The following is a 20,506-nucleotide window of genomic DNA, read 5'->3' as shown; positions in this document are numbered from 1 at the left end:
TACCACCAAGAACACCACCTGTTCCTTCATGGAACCTCAACATCGTCTTAACAAGACTCATGGGCCCACCTTTTGAACCCATGCACTCTTGCGAAATGCAATTCTTAACGTGGAAGGTTGCCTTTCTCATTGCTATCACATCTCTAAGAAGAGTAAGTGAAATTCAGGCGTTTACTATACAAGAACCTTTTATTCAAATACACAAAAATAAGGTAGTCCTAAGAACCAATCCTAAATTTTTACCAAAAGTTATTTCACCGTTCCACTTAAATCAAACGGTAGAACTACCAGTGTTCTTCCCACAGCCAGACTCAGTAGCTGAAAGGGCACTACATACATTAGACATCAGAAGAGCATTAATGTACTACATTGACAGAACAAAAGAAATTAGGAAAACAAAACAACTGTTTATTGCATTTCAAAAACCTCATACAGGAAACCCAATATCAAAACAAGGTATAGCCAGATGGATAGTTAAGTGCATCCAAACCTGCTACCGCAAAGCAAAGAGAGAGCTGCCCATTACACCAAGGGCACATTCAACCAGAAAGAAAGGCGCTACCATGGCCTTCCTAGGAAACATTCCAATGAACGAGATATGTAAGGCAGCCACATGGTCTACGCCTCACACATTTACTAAGCACTACTGTGTAGACGTGCTATCCGCACAACAAGCCACAGTAGGTCAAGCCGTACTAAGAACTTTATTTCAGACTACTTCCACTCCTACAGGCTGAGCCACCGCTTTTGGGGAGACAACTGCTTACTAGTCTATGCACAACATGTGTATCTGCAGCTACACATGCCATCGAACTGAAAATGTCACTTACCCAGTGTACATCTGTTTGTGGCATTAGTCGCTGCAGATTCACATGTGCCCACCCGCCTCCCCGGGAGCCTGTAGCCATTTGGAAGTTATCTTCAACATTTGTACATTTGTAAATATATTACTTAAACCTTATTTGGTACATACTTATTCAATCCATTGCATGGGCACTATTACTAACATACACAACTCCTACCTCACCCTCTGCGGGGAAAACAATTTAACATGGAGTCGACGCCCATGCGCAATGGAACAAAGGAGGAGGAGTCCCTCGGTCTCGTGACTCGAAAAGACTTCTTCGAAGAAAAACAACTTGTAACACTCCGACCCAACACCAGACGGCGGACTATGCACAACATGTGAATCTGCAGCGACTAATGCCGCGAACAGATGTACACTGGGTAAGTGACATTTTCAATCTCAACCTTTTGCAATTATAATACGTATACAATACATAATACAAAAAAATAACTCACTAAAAGACTTGAAGGCAGATTGTGACACAGCATCGATCTAAATTTTATTTTTGTATCATGCTATATTACAAATATTTCAAGGTGCTTATAACTGTATTCATTCACTCATTTCAAGTGTCTACAGTAGTTGAACGTGATGTAAGCAGACCTGCCAGCTCACACTGTGCCACCGTGTGTCACACGATGCCACCGTGTGTCACACGATTTGGGCTCCCTTCACAAGGTCACCCGGTGAGGAGCCAAAGTAACACAGTGGCAGCAAAAACGAGCTGGAAACCACTGTAAACAGTTGTTTCCATCTAATTTTTCAGAGGAAGTAAGAGCCAGTGTCAATTTAAAGGTATTAAAACTCCCCAGGACATCAGGACAGCCTTGATGACTCTTTAGTTTTTTCTTTTTGTGGGAGGGATGGAGGGCTTGGTGAGGGCAGAGTGCCTCTTATATAGCTCTCAGCACGAGGCTCTGCACAGTGAAATGAATATGTAAATTTGCAGGTATGGAGACTGTCATGCCAGTGCATTTTGTCTTTGGGATGAGAAGTTCCCCACCCTCTTAGTGCTTTAGGGTGGATAGTTTTATCTCCTCTTAATTGTCAAACACATGTTCATCTGCAAGTGGCTGAATCACTTCTACCCTCTAACCTGAGGCTTGCCCATCTTTGTGGTCCTTATGTGTACTCAGAATTTACTCTTCAAATGACACTGAACCACTCGAAGAAGATTCCAGCATCCTGGGATTAGATTTCTTTCAAATCATTATGAATACTGTAAATCTGAACAAAGTTTGGCATGTCCTGATAAATCAGTATTAAATTCATGTAATAAGAACAACGTATACCCCAGATTCTCACCTTGGGTTTGCTTTTAATTCAAGCAGGCATTTCTCCCTGAAGTGGACAGTCCTCATTCTAAGAAGCTCAGATCAATAGTGGAGCGCATCCAGCACAAGCGGCCATATTCCATGAAGGTAAGAACAAGAACCAAATTACTGCATGAGAATGTGGAAAGCCTCTCTTAGTGAATTCCATAATCATTCATTTTGCTTAAGTAACCACATAATTAATAAAAGCTGTAAAGGTGACATACAAAGAAGAATAGGTACTTCATTTCCAGTTCGAGCCTGCGACAGAGCATGCACTCTCACTTGCGAGACTGTTCTGCATAACAAGAGACCCGCACTTTACTTACCATTCATTGGCTTCTTATTCACTCTTCTTTTGCGCCTCTTAATTGGCCAACACAGGCTAAGTGTCACTTCCTTTCCTTTCTGCGGAGCATGGACCAATCACAGATTGATTAAACTTAATTAGTGCCCGTCAGTTGCTCGTGCTGTAATTGAGGTACAATTTCTACTCCCCTTGCCTCTCCTTCCCCCTTGCTTCACCCCAGAAGGCTCTCAGCTCTGCTACTAGGATCTGCCATTGAGGAATGTGCCTCTTTATGAAAGCTCTGCCGGTGCAGGGATGCGCCTGTCTGAGTGCTTCATACTGCCATTCTACGCAGCTTTCTCCATGTTTACATGTTGCTGAAGCCTACTGTTCTAGCATAGGGTTCTCACACCGTTCAGTGTTCTGCAAACACTGCCTTTCCTGGGTTTCATTTGTCACATCAGTGCTATCAGAGAGTAATTATCTTTTGTTGCATTGACTGAACAAATATGACAGTAATGATCTGTAAATGGTAAAAGCAGGACTATTGTTGTGACATTCGGCTGCATCGTTGGAGAAATATAGCAACGTTGTGCCCCCACTTTTAAAGTTTATTTCTCCCAATTAATTATTAGCTGTCATTCCATCCTGTATCACATGTGATAATCCAGTCCTGGCCTTTTATCCAACAACAGTTTGTATGCTGACATTTTGATGACCTTACTAGTGAATTGAATTGTCCCATAGTGATGCTAAAGGTGTAACATGGCATGAGGAGCTGTGTGTAGTGTTTTTCCTCTTGCCAACATTTGAGTTTCCATTCTAGATGTGTAGTGCCTTGAACCCCAGAAAAAACCCCTCTGTATTGGACATACTTCTGGAGCTAGATAAACCGCCAAAGGGCATGTGTTCCCCTGAAGTCTATAAACCATAACATGTTTACATTACTGCAGCAGCAGTTATGTTCCTTCACTTTGATGTCTCCGCCCGTGTGGTTCATGAACGGTGAACACACAAAGTGTTACTTCGGTCCTGTAAGGAAACCACAAAAGCAAATTAAATGTAAAAGCTGAATTATATGCCTGGTGGTTAACATATCACTCTGCCCACAGGATAATGGGAGATTAAAAGGACCCAGAGTAGGGGACAAGCAGTACTGCATCCTGGATTTGGGATGTGTAATCACTAGTAACTACTAAGTTGTTTTCTTGAAATATCAACAATGTGCAAAGCCAATAGTTCTGTCCTGTGCAAGATAGTGGCTTTGTCAATTTTTTATACATGTTGCACAGCAGAGCAAACTACTGTGCAATATGGCTTAAAGTGAAGATGCTGGCCACGTCATAGCACTCTTTTCCTTAACTTTAAGCCATTTTGCACAGCAGCTCGGTGCTAAGTTACCGGAGGTCTGTGAAGCTCTGCAGTCAAAGAAGTATAAACGTGGTGAGGAAGACCAAAAATGAGTAATACTGCTGCAATTTGAATCCTCTGTGATCTGATCAAGGAACATCCAAAAGAACCAAGATAATTAAGTTGGAGGTGTCTAGGCGGGAAAGACTGTACCACTCAATTATAACCTGCCAAGAGGCTTTGGGCAAAAAAGGAATGATTTGGATGAGGATTCAGAGGTCGTGGAAAAACCGATTAGTGAGGGATAGAGACTGATCTAAATGGAAACCCAAATTACAAATAAAGGTAGCAGATGCAGTACCTAGGATAACTCACAACTATCTTGTCTGCCAGGCAGAGGATTCTTCCCTTGCATTCATCATTTCTGTCTTGTCAGATTTATATTTGGGAGAGTTAGCCTTTACCCAAGCAATAATTTTCAATAAGCACAGATGGAAGAGGGGCTGGACTCATGACCAGTCACCATCTAAATGGATGATTGTGTCTCCTCTGCATAGATAATGATAGAATATCCAAAGTCTGCAGGAGTTTAGCCAGTGTAGAGATAAAGATATTGAGCAGGACAAAACTTCCCAGTGAACTACGACAACCTGTGAGAAATAGGACACTCTGTCCAAATAGGGACCCTCACTCTAGACAGGGAAAGGGAGTCACACAGCTAAGATAACCCCTGCTCACCCCCTTGGTAGCTTGGCGTGAGCAGTCAGGCGTATCTCAGAGGCAATGTGCAAAGTAATTGTATACACAAAGAGTAACGCAGTGAATACACCACAAAACTACTCCACACCAGAACAACACGTCCGGAACCACACCTGTATTGTTGACGCAAGCAGAACAACACTTGCCTGAACAATGCAGGTCTTTTTCTCTGTATTAACAAAGCATGTGCTGAACAACGCACACACGTGGTTAAGGCAAGGAAAGAGGAAGATCAATCGGGAGAGGACGCAGTCAGGTAAGTGGGGCTGGGGCAGAGTTGGGGGTAGTTTTTAGCAGTTGGGGGTGGGACATGAAGGGGTTGAGATGGTTAGGTCATTTTATTTCTTTAAGGGGTGGGGGTCGGTACTATGGTTTTTAGGGTGGGAGGTCGGGGTTATTTTGTTTTTAGGGGCGGTGTTTTCATGATACCCTGAAATCGGTCCCAGGATGCTTGTTTCCGGTCTAGGGAGGACCAGGCCTGGCAGTTTGGGCTGGACTGTTCCCATGGGGAACAGGGTCAAGACTAATTTACATGTAGCTGGTTCCGAAATTAGCAGCCAGACTGGTGACGACTGGAGGCTAAAATGCTGCAAAGGTAAACGTAGGAGAAAGAGTAATCTTAAATCCTAATAATTCAGCTAAAGGAAATTATCTATCTCCAGATGAGACATGTTAAGAGTCTTTACAAATTAAGACAACAACCTGCACCTCCCAGAAGACCAGAATAGGTGTAAAGATAATACTGTTGGCATTTTATTACCTATCACCTTTCCTTCTGATATAAAATATTGCAGAGACCAGAGGGGGCAGTTTCAATTGCCAGGGTGTTCATCGCAGGACATATTTGCATTGTAGAGAAGCAAGGTATGGCTTGGATTCAGCAAGTGTGGTACTGTTGCAATGCCTTGCACAGGCGGGCTGAGTTGCATCATGAAGTACTCATTCAAAATATAAGAAGACCCCTTAGAAATTACCCAGTGAAACCTCAGAATCTCAGGTGGATCCTGCTGATAGCAAAGAAAGGAAGCAACTGGTAGAGAATACAAGTATGGATGACTGGTGTCTGTGGGGTTCATACTAACGTTAAAGAAACCTTAAACATAAGATAACTCACAATTGATTGAAACACCGATAATCTTTACAGTAGACTCTTCGAGGTTAGTACATGAGTAGTTTAATGAATCTATGCACTATAAGAGTATTCTTAAAAAAGTAACTAGAAGTAGAATTGTTACCAGAACACTTTTGCATCTTGACTTTTGTGTGCAAGTCAGCATCCATACCTTTACTATGTAAACTGTTTTACAGCAGCCTTAACCACTGGAGAGGGGAGATGAACAGCAGTTGGCTATGGGTTTAGTTCGCAAATATTTGTGGATGACTTAGTAGATGTGAGGTGCTTTTGAAAAACTATTAGCAGTATTAAATGTGGGTATCAGGATTCACAGAATCAGGGTCTGAGGACATTTAGGCTCAAAAATACAGTTTGCTTCTCACCCGGGAAAAGCACAGAAAATTAATCTTAAGAGGCAGGATTAATGGACTGATTTAGGGTTAGGAGGTATTTAGTGGAACGTTCTCCGGTTTCTAGAGGAAATGCTAAATCTGGAAAATCTGCCAGCGGGATTTCCTTGACCTACTGAATAGCATAGTGGAGGAACTTTCACTGTTGGGAATGAAAACAGCCCCATATGTCAATATGTTGTAGACGAACATGTTCTTTACAGGAGAAATTAATGTTCACATATTGAGGAAAAAAATAAAAACTTGTTTGTTTGAATGCATAAATCCACCAAAGATACTCCTTAAGACTGTATGACCTGCAGGCAGTCTACAGGAATATGTTTAGTGGAGTAGTAGTAGGACTGTAACTCCAAATTGCATTATTTACAGGAGTAACTCCGGGAATTTATGGGTATCACTGCCAAGTCTGAAATCTGTGCAATTCATATGAGGTAATCTATGATGCCTAGATTCCTAACGTCTATATATAAACCTTTGGAAACTGAGCGTAGTGTGTCAGAAAAAAAGCTGATATTCTTCTCTTCCGATTCCAAAGTAAATTGCTCATAATCCAGTTCCTTTCTATTACTGCAGTATTGCTCCCTCTCTATACTTTTCCTTGTAATGACCTAAGCTAATGTGACAGTGTACAAATTTACTGCAATCTGAAATATGTTTGTACAATTTCATATTAAATTCTTTTCATTAAAGTCCTCTGAGAATAGCAGCCACCAACATTAAATCGTTTTCAGTCTTTGGTGATCTTACAAAAACACAACCTATTAAAGGTGACATACTCCGCCTACGAGTGTCTTACTTCAGCCCTGCATATACCTGGGCCAAACTGATCTGTGATAGAAGCCCTTTGTAAAGCTATTAACCAGCCCTAGACTACCAAAATGAGATGGAGTGATCATTTTCTAATGGTAGATAGTTTGCTACTAAAATGCTATTTAACAATAAAAATAATGTTCTAGGTCACTGTGCAGAAGTGGCCAATTTCCTGCATTGGAATGTAAGTTCTCCAGCCACATAGGACCACTGCAGAGCTTTAAGGGACAAGAGCATTTTTCATTACAGTTAACTTATATTTAAATGGATGGTATTCCACTAAGACAATTAATTCGTAGTCCACAGGTCCGAATATAGCAGATATACAATACTTTTTGCCAATATAAGGTGCAATTATTCTTTTAACAGAACGTTCTACAGTACAGATAACTTCTGCTACACACCAAAGCGAGGTTCTTTCAGGAAGTAACTTCTGACGATGTTCCAGAGGTTCTGTGCATGACTTAGGTTTTCAGCTTCCTCTATTGAACTAATTATGTACGTGACAATCTGACTAATATAATTAAGTAAATACATTTTTACTTATATCAAGACTACTGAATGAATATGTAAGGATAATTGGTGATTTATTTTTAGATTTTTGAAGATAGCAAAACATACTATTTGTAACAATATAAACGTAGTAACTGTTAAAAAGAACCATTATACTGGGAAAAGAAAAAATGAATAAAGCATCATAAGACTAATATTAAGTTTAACATCAAGAAAATGTGCTTTGAAATGTTTTACATTTATCACAAAATATCCATAGTCATCCCCAGTGAATTTTGTTCATAGTTGCTTAGTAATTTAAATGTGGACTGAGTTTTCCTAACATAAAAACTTACTGCAAGTCAAACTCCTATGCAAACAAATAGGTTGGTCAAAACAACAGATGGTTAAAAAGAAAATACTAGATGGGCCTTATTAGAGAATGGTATATCTGGAATGTGCAGGACTGAATTGTCAAAAAAGCTAAATGGCAACAAGATGTTAAGGAACCCCACTGACTGATACTTAAAATCAAACAATACATATTTTTGTAGGCATATCCTCACTTGTTTAAATATCACAAAAAGGAGATATATTAAAAATCACTATATTGTTCTGGACAGTGGATAGGAGAAAGCAAACTTGTTCATGTAGAATACAACCATTAGAGTTGTCGCATGGCACTAACATACCAGCATGGCTGTTGTTTTCATGTCAAAGCAGGTAGAAATATTACAAAAGTAATAAAAAGTAGTTATTTTTCTCCCCATTTTCAGTATGAATTTACACAATAAGTACAGACTCAATTCAGAAGCATTTCAGAGAAATCTAATCTTAAACATTAACGTTTACAAGTGTGAGAGAGAACTGCTATGCTAAAAAAGATTACATCTGATTTATTGTAAATCCTTCTCCCTGACCTGAAGAAAATGGCCTTTCTCCATTCTAGTCAGTGATTTGGATGCTTCTAAGCGAAACTTGAATTGTGGCTTAGGGTTTGTTGACAATATGGCTTGACCTATGAGCATGATTGTCACCCTACTCCATTATGACAGTTCAGGAGGTTTCAGGGTTACTCCAGGGCACAACAGTCCTGCAGCCTAGATTTGGAGACAGATTATCTTGCCCTGCTTCTCAAAGGGACCATACAAGTGGCAACTTGGAGAAAAGAGATACATGATTCTTCTCCCTTTACTTCTTAGTTCCCTTGAAGGACAGAGTCTGAGATCCATCCTCAACCTTCGCCTCTATACTCAGCAGGACATGTTTAAGATGTTCCTGAGCCACGTCTTGCTGTCCATTAATTGGAGGGATTTGTTAGTGTCCCTGGACCTTCAGGGAACCTGCTTCCATCCGCCAGTCTTCCCGCCCATAGTCACTTCAGGTTTACCATGGACTCCCAGCATTGTCAGTTCACAGTCCTGTTTTTTGGCCTAATTCTAGCACTGAGTGTTTTTAAGAATGTGCTGGCAGGTGAGGTGGCTTCACTATGGAGGTCAGTAGTACATTTATTTCTGTATTTGTATGACGAAGGTGGGGTCTTTGGTGCCAGCCAAGAGACATGTTGAGTGCACCATGACCAATACCCAGATTGTGTACACATGCACAGGCTAATATTCATAAGTGCAGTAGGTGGACATGATCTGCATGAAAACGTTTCCTCTTCCTTAGAGGACTATAGGTATTTAGGATTTGATTCAGATGTATCTGACTCAGACATGAATACTTGTTCTGCAAGTCGTATGCCTCTTGGACCTGGTGGTCTTGTTAGAGGGCAGATGAGAACTCTATAGTGGTGCCTGAGAAAGTAGCAGCTCCAGCACCAGGAGAGCTTCTCGACTCCAGTGCTGATCTTCAAGCCAGTTTATCAAGATCTGCACTAGTGATGTTCTTCCAGCCTGTTGTAGAGTCCCTTCTATCCTCTGGTGCAGGATACTCTGTTCACAGACACATTCTTGCTGGGCTGGGGCATCAACCCGTGCAGCATGATGGTATGAGGTACTTGCTTTGCATCACAGCATCTCCTGCACATTGACGCGCTGGTGCAGTGGGTAGTGCACCTTGCCAAAAAGGCCTTCCTCCCTTCTAGCTAGGGAAGACAATTCTGGCTCTGTATGACAAGACTACAGTCCATTACATCAATAGAGCGGTTGTGCAACACCGTTAGTTTGTGACGGTGTGTGAAGCAACTGGGAATTTTCCAGGAAGCGGTTCATCTTATGGGGTTCCTCAGTGCCAGAGGGGCAGTCTGTTTCCTCTCAATGGATCACCACAATTGCAAATAACACCTTTAATTGGCAAGAGGTGTTCTTCTACAGATAGGGGTGTCCATATATGGATCTCTTTGTCATCGCATGTATCAGGGAGTTATCTGGTTTGTACCTTAGACATCCCACTGAGTTGTTCCCTAAGAAATGCCTTCAGGTTCAACTGGTCAAAGGATCTGCTATACATGTTTCCACTGATTTTGCTTCTGTCAAGAGTCTTGCGGAAAGTGCAGAAGGATTAGGCACATAGACCTCGAATGCCCCACTTTGGACGAAGGAAGATCTAGAACGGCAGTCTGTTGACACAACATTTATCCACATCTTCCTCTCTTATCTGGGGTGGTCCTTCCATCCCTCACTGCTGGATAGTTGGGTCCAGCACCCTAATCCCCAAACCCCGCAGCTGCACGCATGGAGATGCTAGCTAGCGCCCTTCTGCCTTACTGATGAGAACTGCAGACGTTACGTCAGTTGCTAGGAAACCTGTCACTGGAATAAATGTGTTCAGTGATGCAAGTCCAAAGGCCTTACCTTTTTGATGTCCTGTAATTTATGTTGGTTCATGGATTGCAAAGTCAAGCAGTGCCTACTTGTAAGAGCTAAATGGCTGCCCTGCCCACCTTCATGTGACTTCCTGACCAGCCATACCTGCTTAGATTTGCACTACGGGTGTGTTTTCTAAAACATTTACTTTATTTCCTTCCACTCCATTCATTGTTTCTCAGTGGGATTGACTTTTTGTATGGTATACCTATTCAAACTAAGACATTGTTGTGTGGTTTAAAATCTCATTTTAAGGACTTTAATACTTTGAGCCTGCTGAGTATGAGAAGTTTAGGTCCTCGCAGAGTGTCTTTTTACCCTGATATATTGTTCATTCCTTTCTTCCCAGTCCTCCCACATATAACACTAAACTCCAGTTTGAGGCAGCCACTGTACCCACAGTAGACCCAGAGAGAGAATTCTGGAAGGACAAAAGCAGGACTTTCCAACAACCACACAGTGGATACACAAGAATTGTCTTGCCATCCTGTTTCCTTCCCCTCAAGGGTGCCCCAGATGTTATATGTAAATCCCAGCAGACTTGTCAAAGAGGATTTGACACTCCAGCTGAAATTGACACTTAGGCGGTCATTCTGACCGCGGCGGGAGGCGGTCGCCGCCCGCCATGCGGTTACCGCCGAATGACCGCACCGCGGTCAAAAGACCGCAGCGGTCATTCCAACTTTCCCGCTGGCCCGGCGGGCGACCGCCAAAAGGCCGTCCGCCGGCCCAGCGGGAAAGCCCCTGCAACGAGGAAGCCGGCTCGTAATGGAGCCGGCGGAGTTGCAGGGGTGCGATGGGTGCAGTGGCACCTGTCGCGATTTTCACTGTCTGCAAGGCAGACAGTGAAAATCTTTGTGGGGCCCTGTTAGGGGGCCCCTGCACTGCCCATGCCAGTGGCATGGGCAGTGCAGGGGCCCCCATGGGCCCCACAGCCACCCGTTCCTGCCATCCTGGTTCTGGCGGTGGACACCGCCAGAAACAGGCTGGCGGGAAGGGGGTCGGAATCCCCATGGCGGTGCTGCAAGCAGCGCCACCATGGCAGATTCCCTGGGCCAGGGGAAAACCGGCGGGAAACCGCCGGTTCCCCTTTTCTGACCGCGACTTTACCGCCGCGGTCAGAATAGCCCATGAAGCACCGCCAGCCTGTTGGCGGTGCTTCCGCCGCCCTCCGCCATGGCGGTCATGGACCGCCAGGGTCGGAATGACCCCCTTAATGTCAAAAGGAAATGCCAGTGGTCTCTACCTTGTATATTCTGTGAGGTTCAGAGGGGTCATCTCTGCCCATTCACGTCGACCTGTCAGTCACAGTGGCCTATTGTGTAGATCCTGGGACGAATTTCACACACCATTCACACTTATTCAAATGCTAAATCATTGGCTGAAGGAACATTAGAATACAAATCCAAAATAACCTCCATGAACTTCATGCAGGGTAAAGGTAACTTTCTAAATGTTACTTATCCTTGAAATTTATCACAAATCCGACCTCGCCATTGAATTGTATGTTTAGTAAACTAATAAAATAGTTTAATTATTTTTCTAGCTAGCCCCATTCCTGAGATACAGTATTAGAAGTGTAATCTGTTCTCTGGTTTTCTTCATAGGCCAACTAGGTCTGCCACAATGAAAAATAGCTTTTGGATGGTAGTCAATGTGATGGCACGTATATTTTACATTTCTTCATGTCCTACATTTAAATATCATGCACCATGAATTGTGGACTTCAATGCCCACATATGGTTGAATTATTAATATTTAAAAGGAAGGTTTTTAACTGTCAGTTGGTTTATTTATATTGACAGGTTGCAGTGCATGTTTTGCAATGTTACAGTCAGGCTAAAATGGTATGCCTGAAGCCATGTTATGATTATTATTATTGAATTTGTAACATCCATGGCTACTAATAGGGCTTCCCAGTGCCAGTACAGAGAGGATAGACACACCCACAGCAGTTAACAGAGAAAAGTATTGAGTTTCTTACAGAAAACCTCGAGAGACAGGTGGCAGTTAGAACTTCAGGGGGAAGGAGATTCCAGAGCTTCCAGAGCCAAGATATCCAAAAGCCAGGCTTCTTTGCTTAGCAAGCTTCACACGGGGAATAGCTGCAAGGCTCAAATCACATGAGCGTTAAACACACTTAGGAGCATAGGGAGAAACAAACTTGTTGATAAAATCAAGGGTCTTCTGGGCTATAGCTTTGTACATGATAGGCAATGCATTAAACTGAATCACAAATGAGCAGAAACTGAAGTGTAATGAGGAAGTTGATAAGGGTCTTTGAGATACCGAAGTAAAGGACATTGCCATAATCCACCTGTGATGTAATTATATCCTGTACAACAGTTCTTTGTGCAGGGACTGGCAAAGCCCCATGCATTTTTGCCGACTTTTCAAAAGTGCAAAAACAAATGGCTGCAACCCTATTTAACTTGTAGGTCCATCCTGAGATTGCAATCTAGATTCAGGCCAGTTCAAAGAACCCCACAGCAGAGGCTTATTACTTACTCCCAGGACTTCAGTTTTATTTCCATTAAATTTTAGGCAATTGTTTTCTGTGCCACAGACACTAGGCAGGGTCTCAGTTAAAGGCTGCTTAGGTCCTTAAAAGAGTACAGAGAAAAAAATGACTTGTGTGTTGTCAATATAAGTAAACAGGGCAATTCCATAAGCCTCAACACGATCTGCCAGGGCCCATACATATACTTTAAAAAGTGCATGGATCAATGAGGAGCCCTGCGAGACCCCATAGGGCAGCTTGCAAACAAACTGTGGCAGAAGATGTACTCAAGATTACTTGAAAGGTACATTCCTGTAAAAAGTAAGGCACAACCCCTAGTGCTACAGTTGGCCAGCCACTGAAGAAGAACCTCATGGGATACAGTATCACATGCTGCATTGAGGTCTAGCAGAATCAGTGCAGCAGTGCCTCCAGAGTCAAGAATTGCTCTGAGGTACTCAGTAACCCCTGATAAGATCAGCTTCATAAAGTGGTCTGGGTGAAAGCCAAATTGTAACCCATGGAGACGAGAGTTACATTATGATTACAGAGCTACTTATGTGGGTGGCACAACCAGTGCTGCAGGCCCACTAGTAGCATTTGATTTACAGGCCCTGGCACCTCCAGTGCACATTACTAGGGGCATACTAGTAAATCAAATATGCCAATCATGGATAAGCCAATTACATAGACATTTTGTAAAGGAGTACTTGCACGTTAGCACTGGTTAGCAGTGGTAAAGTGCCCAGAGTAACAAAAACATCAAAATAAGAGTCAAGCACACATCAACAACCTGGGGAACAGAGGCAAAAAGTTAAGGGAGACCACGCCAAGGATGAAAAGTCTAACAGATTCTAAGTAAGATGACACTTGATGGTTGCCATGTTTTTCCCTTAATTTAGTAAGAGCCTGGAGTAGAGAAATGGGACAGAAGTGTTCAGCTTTGGCTGCATCAAGTGTAGTTTTATTTTTTTTATAACAAAGATACCAACATGGCATGTTTCCAGCCTGCTGGCACCAGTAATTGTGTCAAAGATATATTGAGCAGATCAATCCCAGTAGAGGAGTGATAGCCACGCGCAGTTTAAGTATCCACAGGGAAGCGTGATGACACGCTCAGGGGGAGATCCTGATTTGATAGTCAAGCAGTAACTAAAAACTATAGGAGTCAACTAAAGTGAATGATTCAAAGATGGCACCTTCACCTGATTTAACAACCACACCTACTTCTTCCATGGCCCTGGCAGAGAAATGATTAACTGCCAAAGCCTCAAGTCCAGCATAGTCAGCTGCTTTATCAGCAAAGAAACCAGCCAATTCATTGCGAGGAGCCTCCGGAACCAAGCCAGCAGGGTTGGACAGGGTATCCTTAATCTGAAAAACCTTCTTGGGCGGGTTGTAAGAGCAAATCATTTTATAATTAAAATAGCGCACCCGTGCTTCTCAACAGTCCTTGTGGAACAGTTTCAGGACGCTCAAATACCTCCACTTATCATCAGCATTATAGTTTCAATATGGTCCTTGCGCCTAACAGGATTTTTTGTGTGCAAGAAGCTGAGCATTAAACCAGGGTGCCGGGGCCTTAGGCCTCGTTTTGGTAACTTCAGTTTTCGGCAGAAGATTATCAAGTGTTGATTTCACCCAGGCATTAACTTGTTGCACCATATTATTGATGAAGCCCTCCAACCTTGGGGTGCTGTTAAAGAGGGGGAAATTAAATGTTAGTGGGTTCAGCCGCGCCCAGTGCCATCTAGGAATACTAAAATTCTTCTTTGTGTTAATCTCCTTCTTGAACACTAACTTTGCCAAAATGGTCCGTTCCGGCAAGGGATTAGGAGGCTTAACTTTCAGCAAAGATGTACTACAAAATTGGATCTGAAGCGTGTGAAATATAGAAGGACTGAGTGTATTGTCCAAATGAATGTTAAGATCACCAAGTAATAAAAAGTTAGAAAACCTTATAATATGCAAAGCGATATCAGACACTGTGGAAATCCATATAGCTGCCGGTCTGATGCTCTGTAAACCAAAATACCAGAAAATTTAAAATTATGAGAAATTTTCAGAGAAGAGGGTTATGCTACACAGTCAGGAGTATCCAATTTTTCAGATAGGCGGCTAAGGGATGATTAAAAAATAATTGCGAGCTTGCCCCCAGATTTGCCCTGTCGAGTGCATGTAACAATACAATAACCGGCCAGTAGAGCTTGGACAAAGGTGGGTGATGAAGTCATTCAACCACAGATCATGATCAAGGTTTAAGTTAAAATGCTCTAACTCATGCTTAGCCAGTGAGTGACAGTTCAGGCTCATGAGGCGATTAAACCCTGGCAAGCCTAAACTCAAAGAAAAGTTTAAAAAGGCACAACATAATTACCTTTCCAAAAGGCTCAGGCAATGTAAGCGCTTACTGGAGATCGATTTACTCAAAATACGCTCTGTTGGAAAGGAGGCAATCTGGCATAAATCCGAACCAGGGTCTCAGGCTCCAGGGTACGGACGGGTGCAGACGGGCTTGCCTTTGTCCGCATCATGATGCTTTTCTTATAGTGAGCAAACTCCCCACACGGCTGTAAGGCATGAAATGTTTGCACTGTCACTATGGTGAATGGCATATTAGGTGCTGCAGCCTATTGGTGGCATTTAATTTCCAGGCCTTGAGTATCCATTTTGTATCATATATTCAGGGCTTATAGCTATGGTAAATATACTTACTAGGGGTAGGCCAATTAAAACCATGTTAAAGGGGGAGCACAGGCACTTTATATGCTGGTTAGAAGGGATAACGTTCTAAAGCCAGCACAAACATAGGATTCAGCAAAAGGCAAAAAACCTGTGGTGACCACATAGAAAAGGTGGATTTCCTACACAAGTGGCCAAATGCATCATTTGTCATTGGGACATCGTCTGTATCAAGATCTACAGTGCTTTTGCCAGCAAAGAACCTTTGAAGGGCAATTGTGCCTGCATAACTACATTAGTCTCTGCTTCCAAGGTGCTTTCCAGAGGCACTCCTGTAACTGCTTTCTTCCGGGCAGCCACAGGTGATCACTTCACACTTTTGCTAAATTGATACCTAACTGCTAAGGTACACAGTGACTGGGCTGGGTTGCATGGCCTCCTTGGTTAATATGCACTACTCATCCCCACCTCAGAGGGATCTATTGCTTTGGGGCTAATTCTGAACGTAAGGAATCTGTGGGAAGAGGTACCCATTAGAAGAAAATATAACTTGCCCTTGTTAACGATGTTGCTGCTGCATACATAGTCTTCCTACACATTCCTCGCCACCCCCTCCTCACTGATAAGTTAGTGCTGTGATTGATATCCCAAGGTATGTAAACATTTTAAGGGCTGTAATGGTTGCTTTCTCAGTTCCTCTCCGCTCACCTTGATGGGGCACTGAAAAAGTTCCAGTAGCTGATGTCGGCATGTTGTTTATTGCCTAATGTACTCTGATGTCATGCTTGGTAGGCGGAGTCACAACTGAAGCAATAAGGCAACACCTGGCAGCTATTGCTAGGCAAAAGATTTCCAATCAGTCTAATGACTGGAGGGATATTCTTAAGGTGAGGAATCTGTGAGAAGATTTTGTATCCGCTAGAAATAGCATTAACTAAGGTAAGTACATTTTTCTTCCATCCAGCTACCAACCCCTCTCCCATACCATAGTTCTTTCCAAAAAGTCTTGAATAACTTCTTTTCAACAAGTTCCTAACTCACTGTTGAACCTGAAGTTTCTTTGCCCATTTTGTTGGCACCACCTGCTCCACAGTGATCACACACACTCACGTCTCTAACTTCATCACCTCTAATTATCAGTCAACTGTTATCCATTCTCACCCTCCATAACCTCCATATGCTCTCCTAACCAAAATAACGAAGCCTACTGTGCATCTTTACTACCAACATGACCTGCTCCAATGGAACTTAAGAGTTTGCGGCTACTCCCTCCTTCCCATCTCCTTTCAAGAGTGCCTTAAAAAAAACTCATTAAGTCATGAGTAACACCAATGCTCTAAATGTCACATTGTGCGGTCTCCTTCGCCCCTCAGTCCATGAAAGTTGAAGGCAAAAGTGTAACTATTTCCAATGCTTGTTTTTCTTCATTATAAATCCTTCCTCACAATGGTGCCTGCCTTAGGCCCACAGTTCAATCTTATGCCATTGTTGTGCATTTTACCCATCACAGCATATTGTTATAGATAGAGGTTTTGTTTATTCAAGGTTTCTGCAAAAAGTGCTATGGCTCATTCTAAATAGTGAAATAAATAAACTCCATTTACCTCTCTTGTAGCTCCTGATCGTGAAGCAGAGGGACAAACCAGAGATGATTTTCCGACAGTTTCTGGTGGAGGACAAGGGCTTGCATGGAGGAGCTTCCTACATGGATTTCCTGTGCTGTGTGCATAAAGAGATCCGTCAGCTTCTCACCTAAATAGAGAAGGAAAGACCTTCCATGTTAAACATCTGACATCTATGAGGAATCGTCAAGGGGCACATCCACCTACAGGCGTTGTTGTAGGAGCCTTTAGTGCGATCATGTGCCTCTTTGCAGTTTCTTACTTTCTATGCCTTACCATTTATTCCAGGAATAATTAGTTTACTCATCAGTATCTGCAAAATGATGTGCTCAGGTACCAATCTTGCAGGGTTGGAAGAGATGTCTGTTGATGATATATTGTGTGGCCGGCTACTCGTACACTCTCCTGTATTATATGCAAAATACAAACATTTTATCAGAAAGTTTACAGACCCTTTGTTACACTTGATAGTCCTTTTGGATTCAAGTTGTGGATGTCATAGCTAGTAGAACAGAGCATACTTTATGAAACTGAGAAATAACATGGTTTTATAATGTAACCATTTTTTAAAAATATGTCTTAACTACATTTGTATTAGCCAAAGGAATCCACAAGTAACAAAAATGTACATTAGAATGCAATCTTACAAGGCACCTACCCTAAATACCAATTATTGCCAATGACATTGGCAAGTCTGAATTTTATTCTAATTCATTTTAATTTTCTGGCATTATTTAATTTTAGCAGCAGTCAGTACATTGGTTTTCATCATTAGTATTCTGAGGTCATTTGTACATTTTAGGTATATGTTAACTGGCATGGTAATAGATATTCATTTAATTAAGCAGCCTGTCTTATTGACTAAAGCTAAAGTGAGCTGCAAAGTGCTGCTTTGATGCCCATGGTATAGACAATAGTAGAGAGACAAAATGAGAGTATGTGGGATAGATATGAAGTTGGCAGGCATCGTTAGCCAAATATAATGATTGCTTACATCTCTCACAAAGGCACTTTAACAAAATCAGTGGAATGGTGTTAAAAGCATATATATTGAAGGTTGGGATGTGAGCAGAGTATCAGCTTTGAAATTGTGCGTCTGTTAACTGTACGTGTAGGCAACATTCCTAGAAAGATATTGGGATTTTGCCTACCCCAAATGTGGTATTATGTCCGTTCTGTTACTCTGCCTCATGGCAGACTGATTTTTTTTAGGATTTCTGGACTTCCCCATGACAACTGCCCTTTTCAGTTGTAAACTGTAGCTTGGACAGAGGCTCCTGTCAAAATAGGAGTTGGCGATTACCATATTCATGCCAGGATGAACTCCATCACACAGCCTGCTACATGCTTTGCCTTAAGAAGAAATCTTAATTCTGAAGTCCACACCAATTTCTACTACATATGATGACCTTGAGTTGCAACTGTTATGAAGCTGGGTGCAAAATATGTACCTCCTGATTTTTGACAGGGGTTTGTGTTGATTCTTGTGGTTTTTAAACAGGCTACAGTTGTTCCTTCATATCAAGATAATTTTGGCAGCGTGCCCGTTATTTATTTCCAAATTATGTTTTTCCTGCCCTCCATGTTAAGTAGCTTGATTGTACTGATTGTAATTTAATATCATGTTTATTTTGGTGACGTTGTGTTCCTTTGTGCTGACTGTCTGGCACCAGAGCAACACATCAATGCGAGCGGTAGTCGATTTCATACAAAACTTTTCTCTAGAAATCCAACAACCATTCTTGTGAGGGATTGTTCTTGTAGAGTTGGGTGTCAGAAAACCTCTCCTGCCAGGACGAAGAGTGTGAAATGGATAATGAAAACTTAGTGTCAGCTTTGCCAGTGCCAAAACAGGATCTTCAAGGCAGAAGCCTTGCGGTTGCTAAATATTTCTACATAACGGAGGCACGTAAATGCATAAATGGGTTCAAGTAGCAGCAGTGGGATGAGGCATGTGGAGGATGGAAACACTAGGAAGCTATGGTAAGAACTAGGCTTTTGATGCCAATTTTATTGCATTTATAGGATTTGGAAAGTAAGTAAAATGCTTCCTGTTACCCCTGAGTTTGTCTTTGGCGTCTGCCCTTTAAATGGACTTGTTGATTGGGGCTGGTCATAACACAAAAAAGACCAATCTATCATGTACTGTCATGAAATACACCAGCAGTTCCTTGTGCCATGTAAATAAATGCAGAATAAATCAAATATAATTATCGCTGTAGTATATCTCTTGGTATTATTAAAGTAAATATACTGTTATTGAATGTAACTGGTTTTGATAGAATGAGTACAACAGTTTTATTTTCTATCCTCTAGTTTATCAGCTAATTAAACTGTTTTTTGCCAACTGCACCCACAAAAACAATGAGGTCTACTCACCGAGGCCTTTTTGAGTACAAAAAGTAGTATTCCATGAGCACTACCATACGTTCTTATGAATACTATTCGCTAACATCTGGGCGCAGATATGTGCCTGTGCCTACACTGTCTCTTATTTGCAGACTTTTTTGCCACATGTGCTGAAAATTCTGCACGTCAAAATCTACGTTTTTAATGTGCATGTGGGAGAGGCAAGAAGTTGTTAAAAGTTGGGAATACCTACTGCCAACCGTAAGAAGTTGAAAGGAGAATAGAGTGGCACAGGGAGACACATGGAAATACAAAAACACACCTACTGAAGAGTAAGCTAGTTGCTATTCACTAAACGTACACCCACATCTGTCCAGTAGTATTACAACCCAAAGACATTCGAGTCACACATCACACATAGCAACTCACTGTTGCTGCAAATCTATCAGAAATATGTGGAGGTGGAAACTAACACTAATAACATATGGGGGAAAATAGGAGAAAATATTAAAATAAATGTTTACATTATTGAAGATCTGCTGATACCAATTGTAGTCTACAAATAGTATATATTATTTAATAAATGGTTCTGCATACAAGTGTCCAAAGGCTAGGACCATGAGAAAGGAAGAAAACGACCTTCAGTTTGTAACAAGAATGTCAACATTTCGATCTCAGGAACCAAGATGAGAAAGAGAGGTTGAAAACATCAGATACAGCCACTTTTAGGCCTTTCTTAGCAAGAGTAGAAAAGCAAGTTACAGTTACGTAAATGCAAAAACTTTTTATTCCAAAATCTCTCCTTTTGCACTAGTTATGCAAACCCTTCCATTTCCTCATCTGATTCATAGCATTCTGAATACACATAGACTACCTATCTTCATCTTTATCATCTAGCATTCTCAGTTGGTAAGACAGGGACGTATTTGACTCCGGTATGATTTGAGATGGAAATAATAGAGAACCAAGCAAGAATGTAAATCAGCAAAAGGAAGACAAAAATGATTAATGTGTATTGAAGGATCCTCATTCCCTAACCTCCAAAGATTCCTCTTTAACCAGTGCCAAATATCATCAAATGGAAGTCATTTACCTACAGAATGTACTCCACTAACACTGTTGCAAATAAGATACATTTGCTCATGTATGCCTGTAGAAA

General features: G+C 41.8%; 1 protein-coding gene across 3 annotated transcripts in view; it reads left to right on the top strand.

Annotated features, from left to right (window-relative positions):
- Positions 1 to 19,213, top strand: part of SEC24D (SEC24 homolog D, COPII coat complex component) — a 319,615-nt gene extending 300,402 nt beyond the window's left edge. For 2 of the 3 annotated variants that reach the window (XM_069230162.1, XM_069230161.1), the window contains 2 exons: positions 2,176 to 2,268; positions 16,992 to 19,213. In XM_069230162.1, the coding sequence (XP_069086263.1) occupies positions 2,176 to 2,268; positions 16,992 to 17,132 (234 nt within the window). In that variant the 3' untranslated portion in view covers positions 17,133 to 19,213. The remainder of the gene's footprint in view (positions 1 to 2,175; positions 2,269 to 16,991) is intronic. The other variant, XM_069230160.1, reaches the window with a different exon arrangement.
- The last annotated feature ends 1,293 nt before the right edge of the window (positions 19,214 to 20,506 follow it).

This window comes from Pleurodeles waltl, chromosome 1_1 (genome assembly GCF_031143425.1).
Source record: "Pleurodeles waltl isolate 20211129_DDA chromosome 1_1, aPleWal1.hap1.20221129, whole genome shotgun sequence".
Lineage (NCBI taxonomy): Eukaryota > Metazoa > Chordata > Amphibia > Caudata > Salamandridae > Pleurodeles > Pleurodeles waltl.
This window is presented reverse-complemented; position numbering and strand designations above follow the sequence as displayed.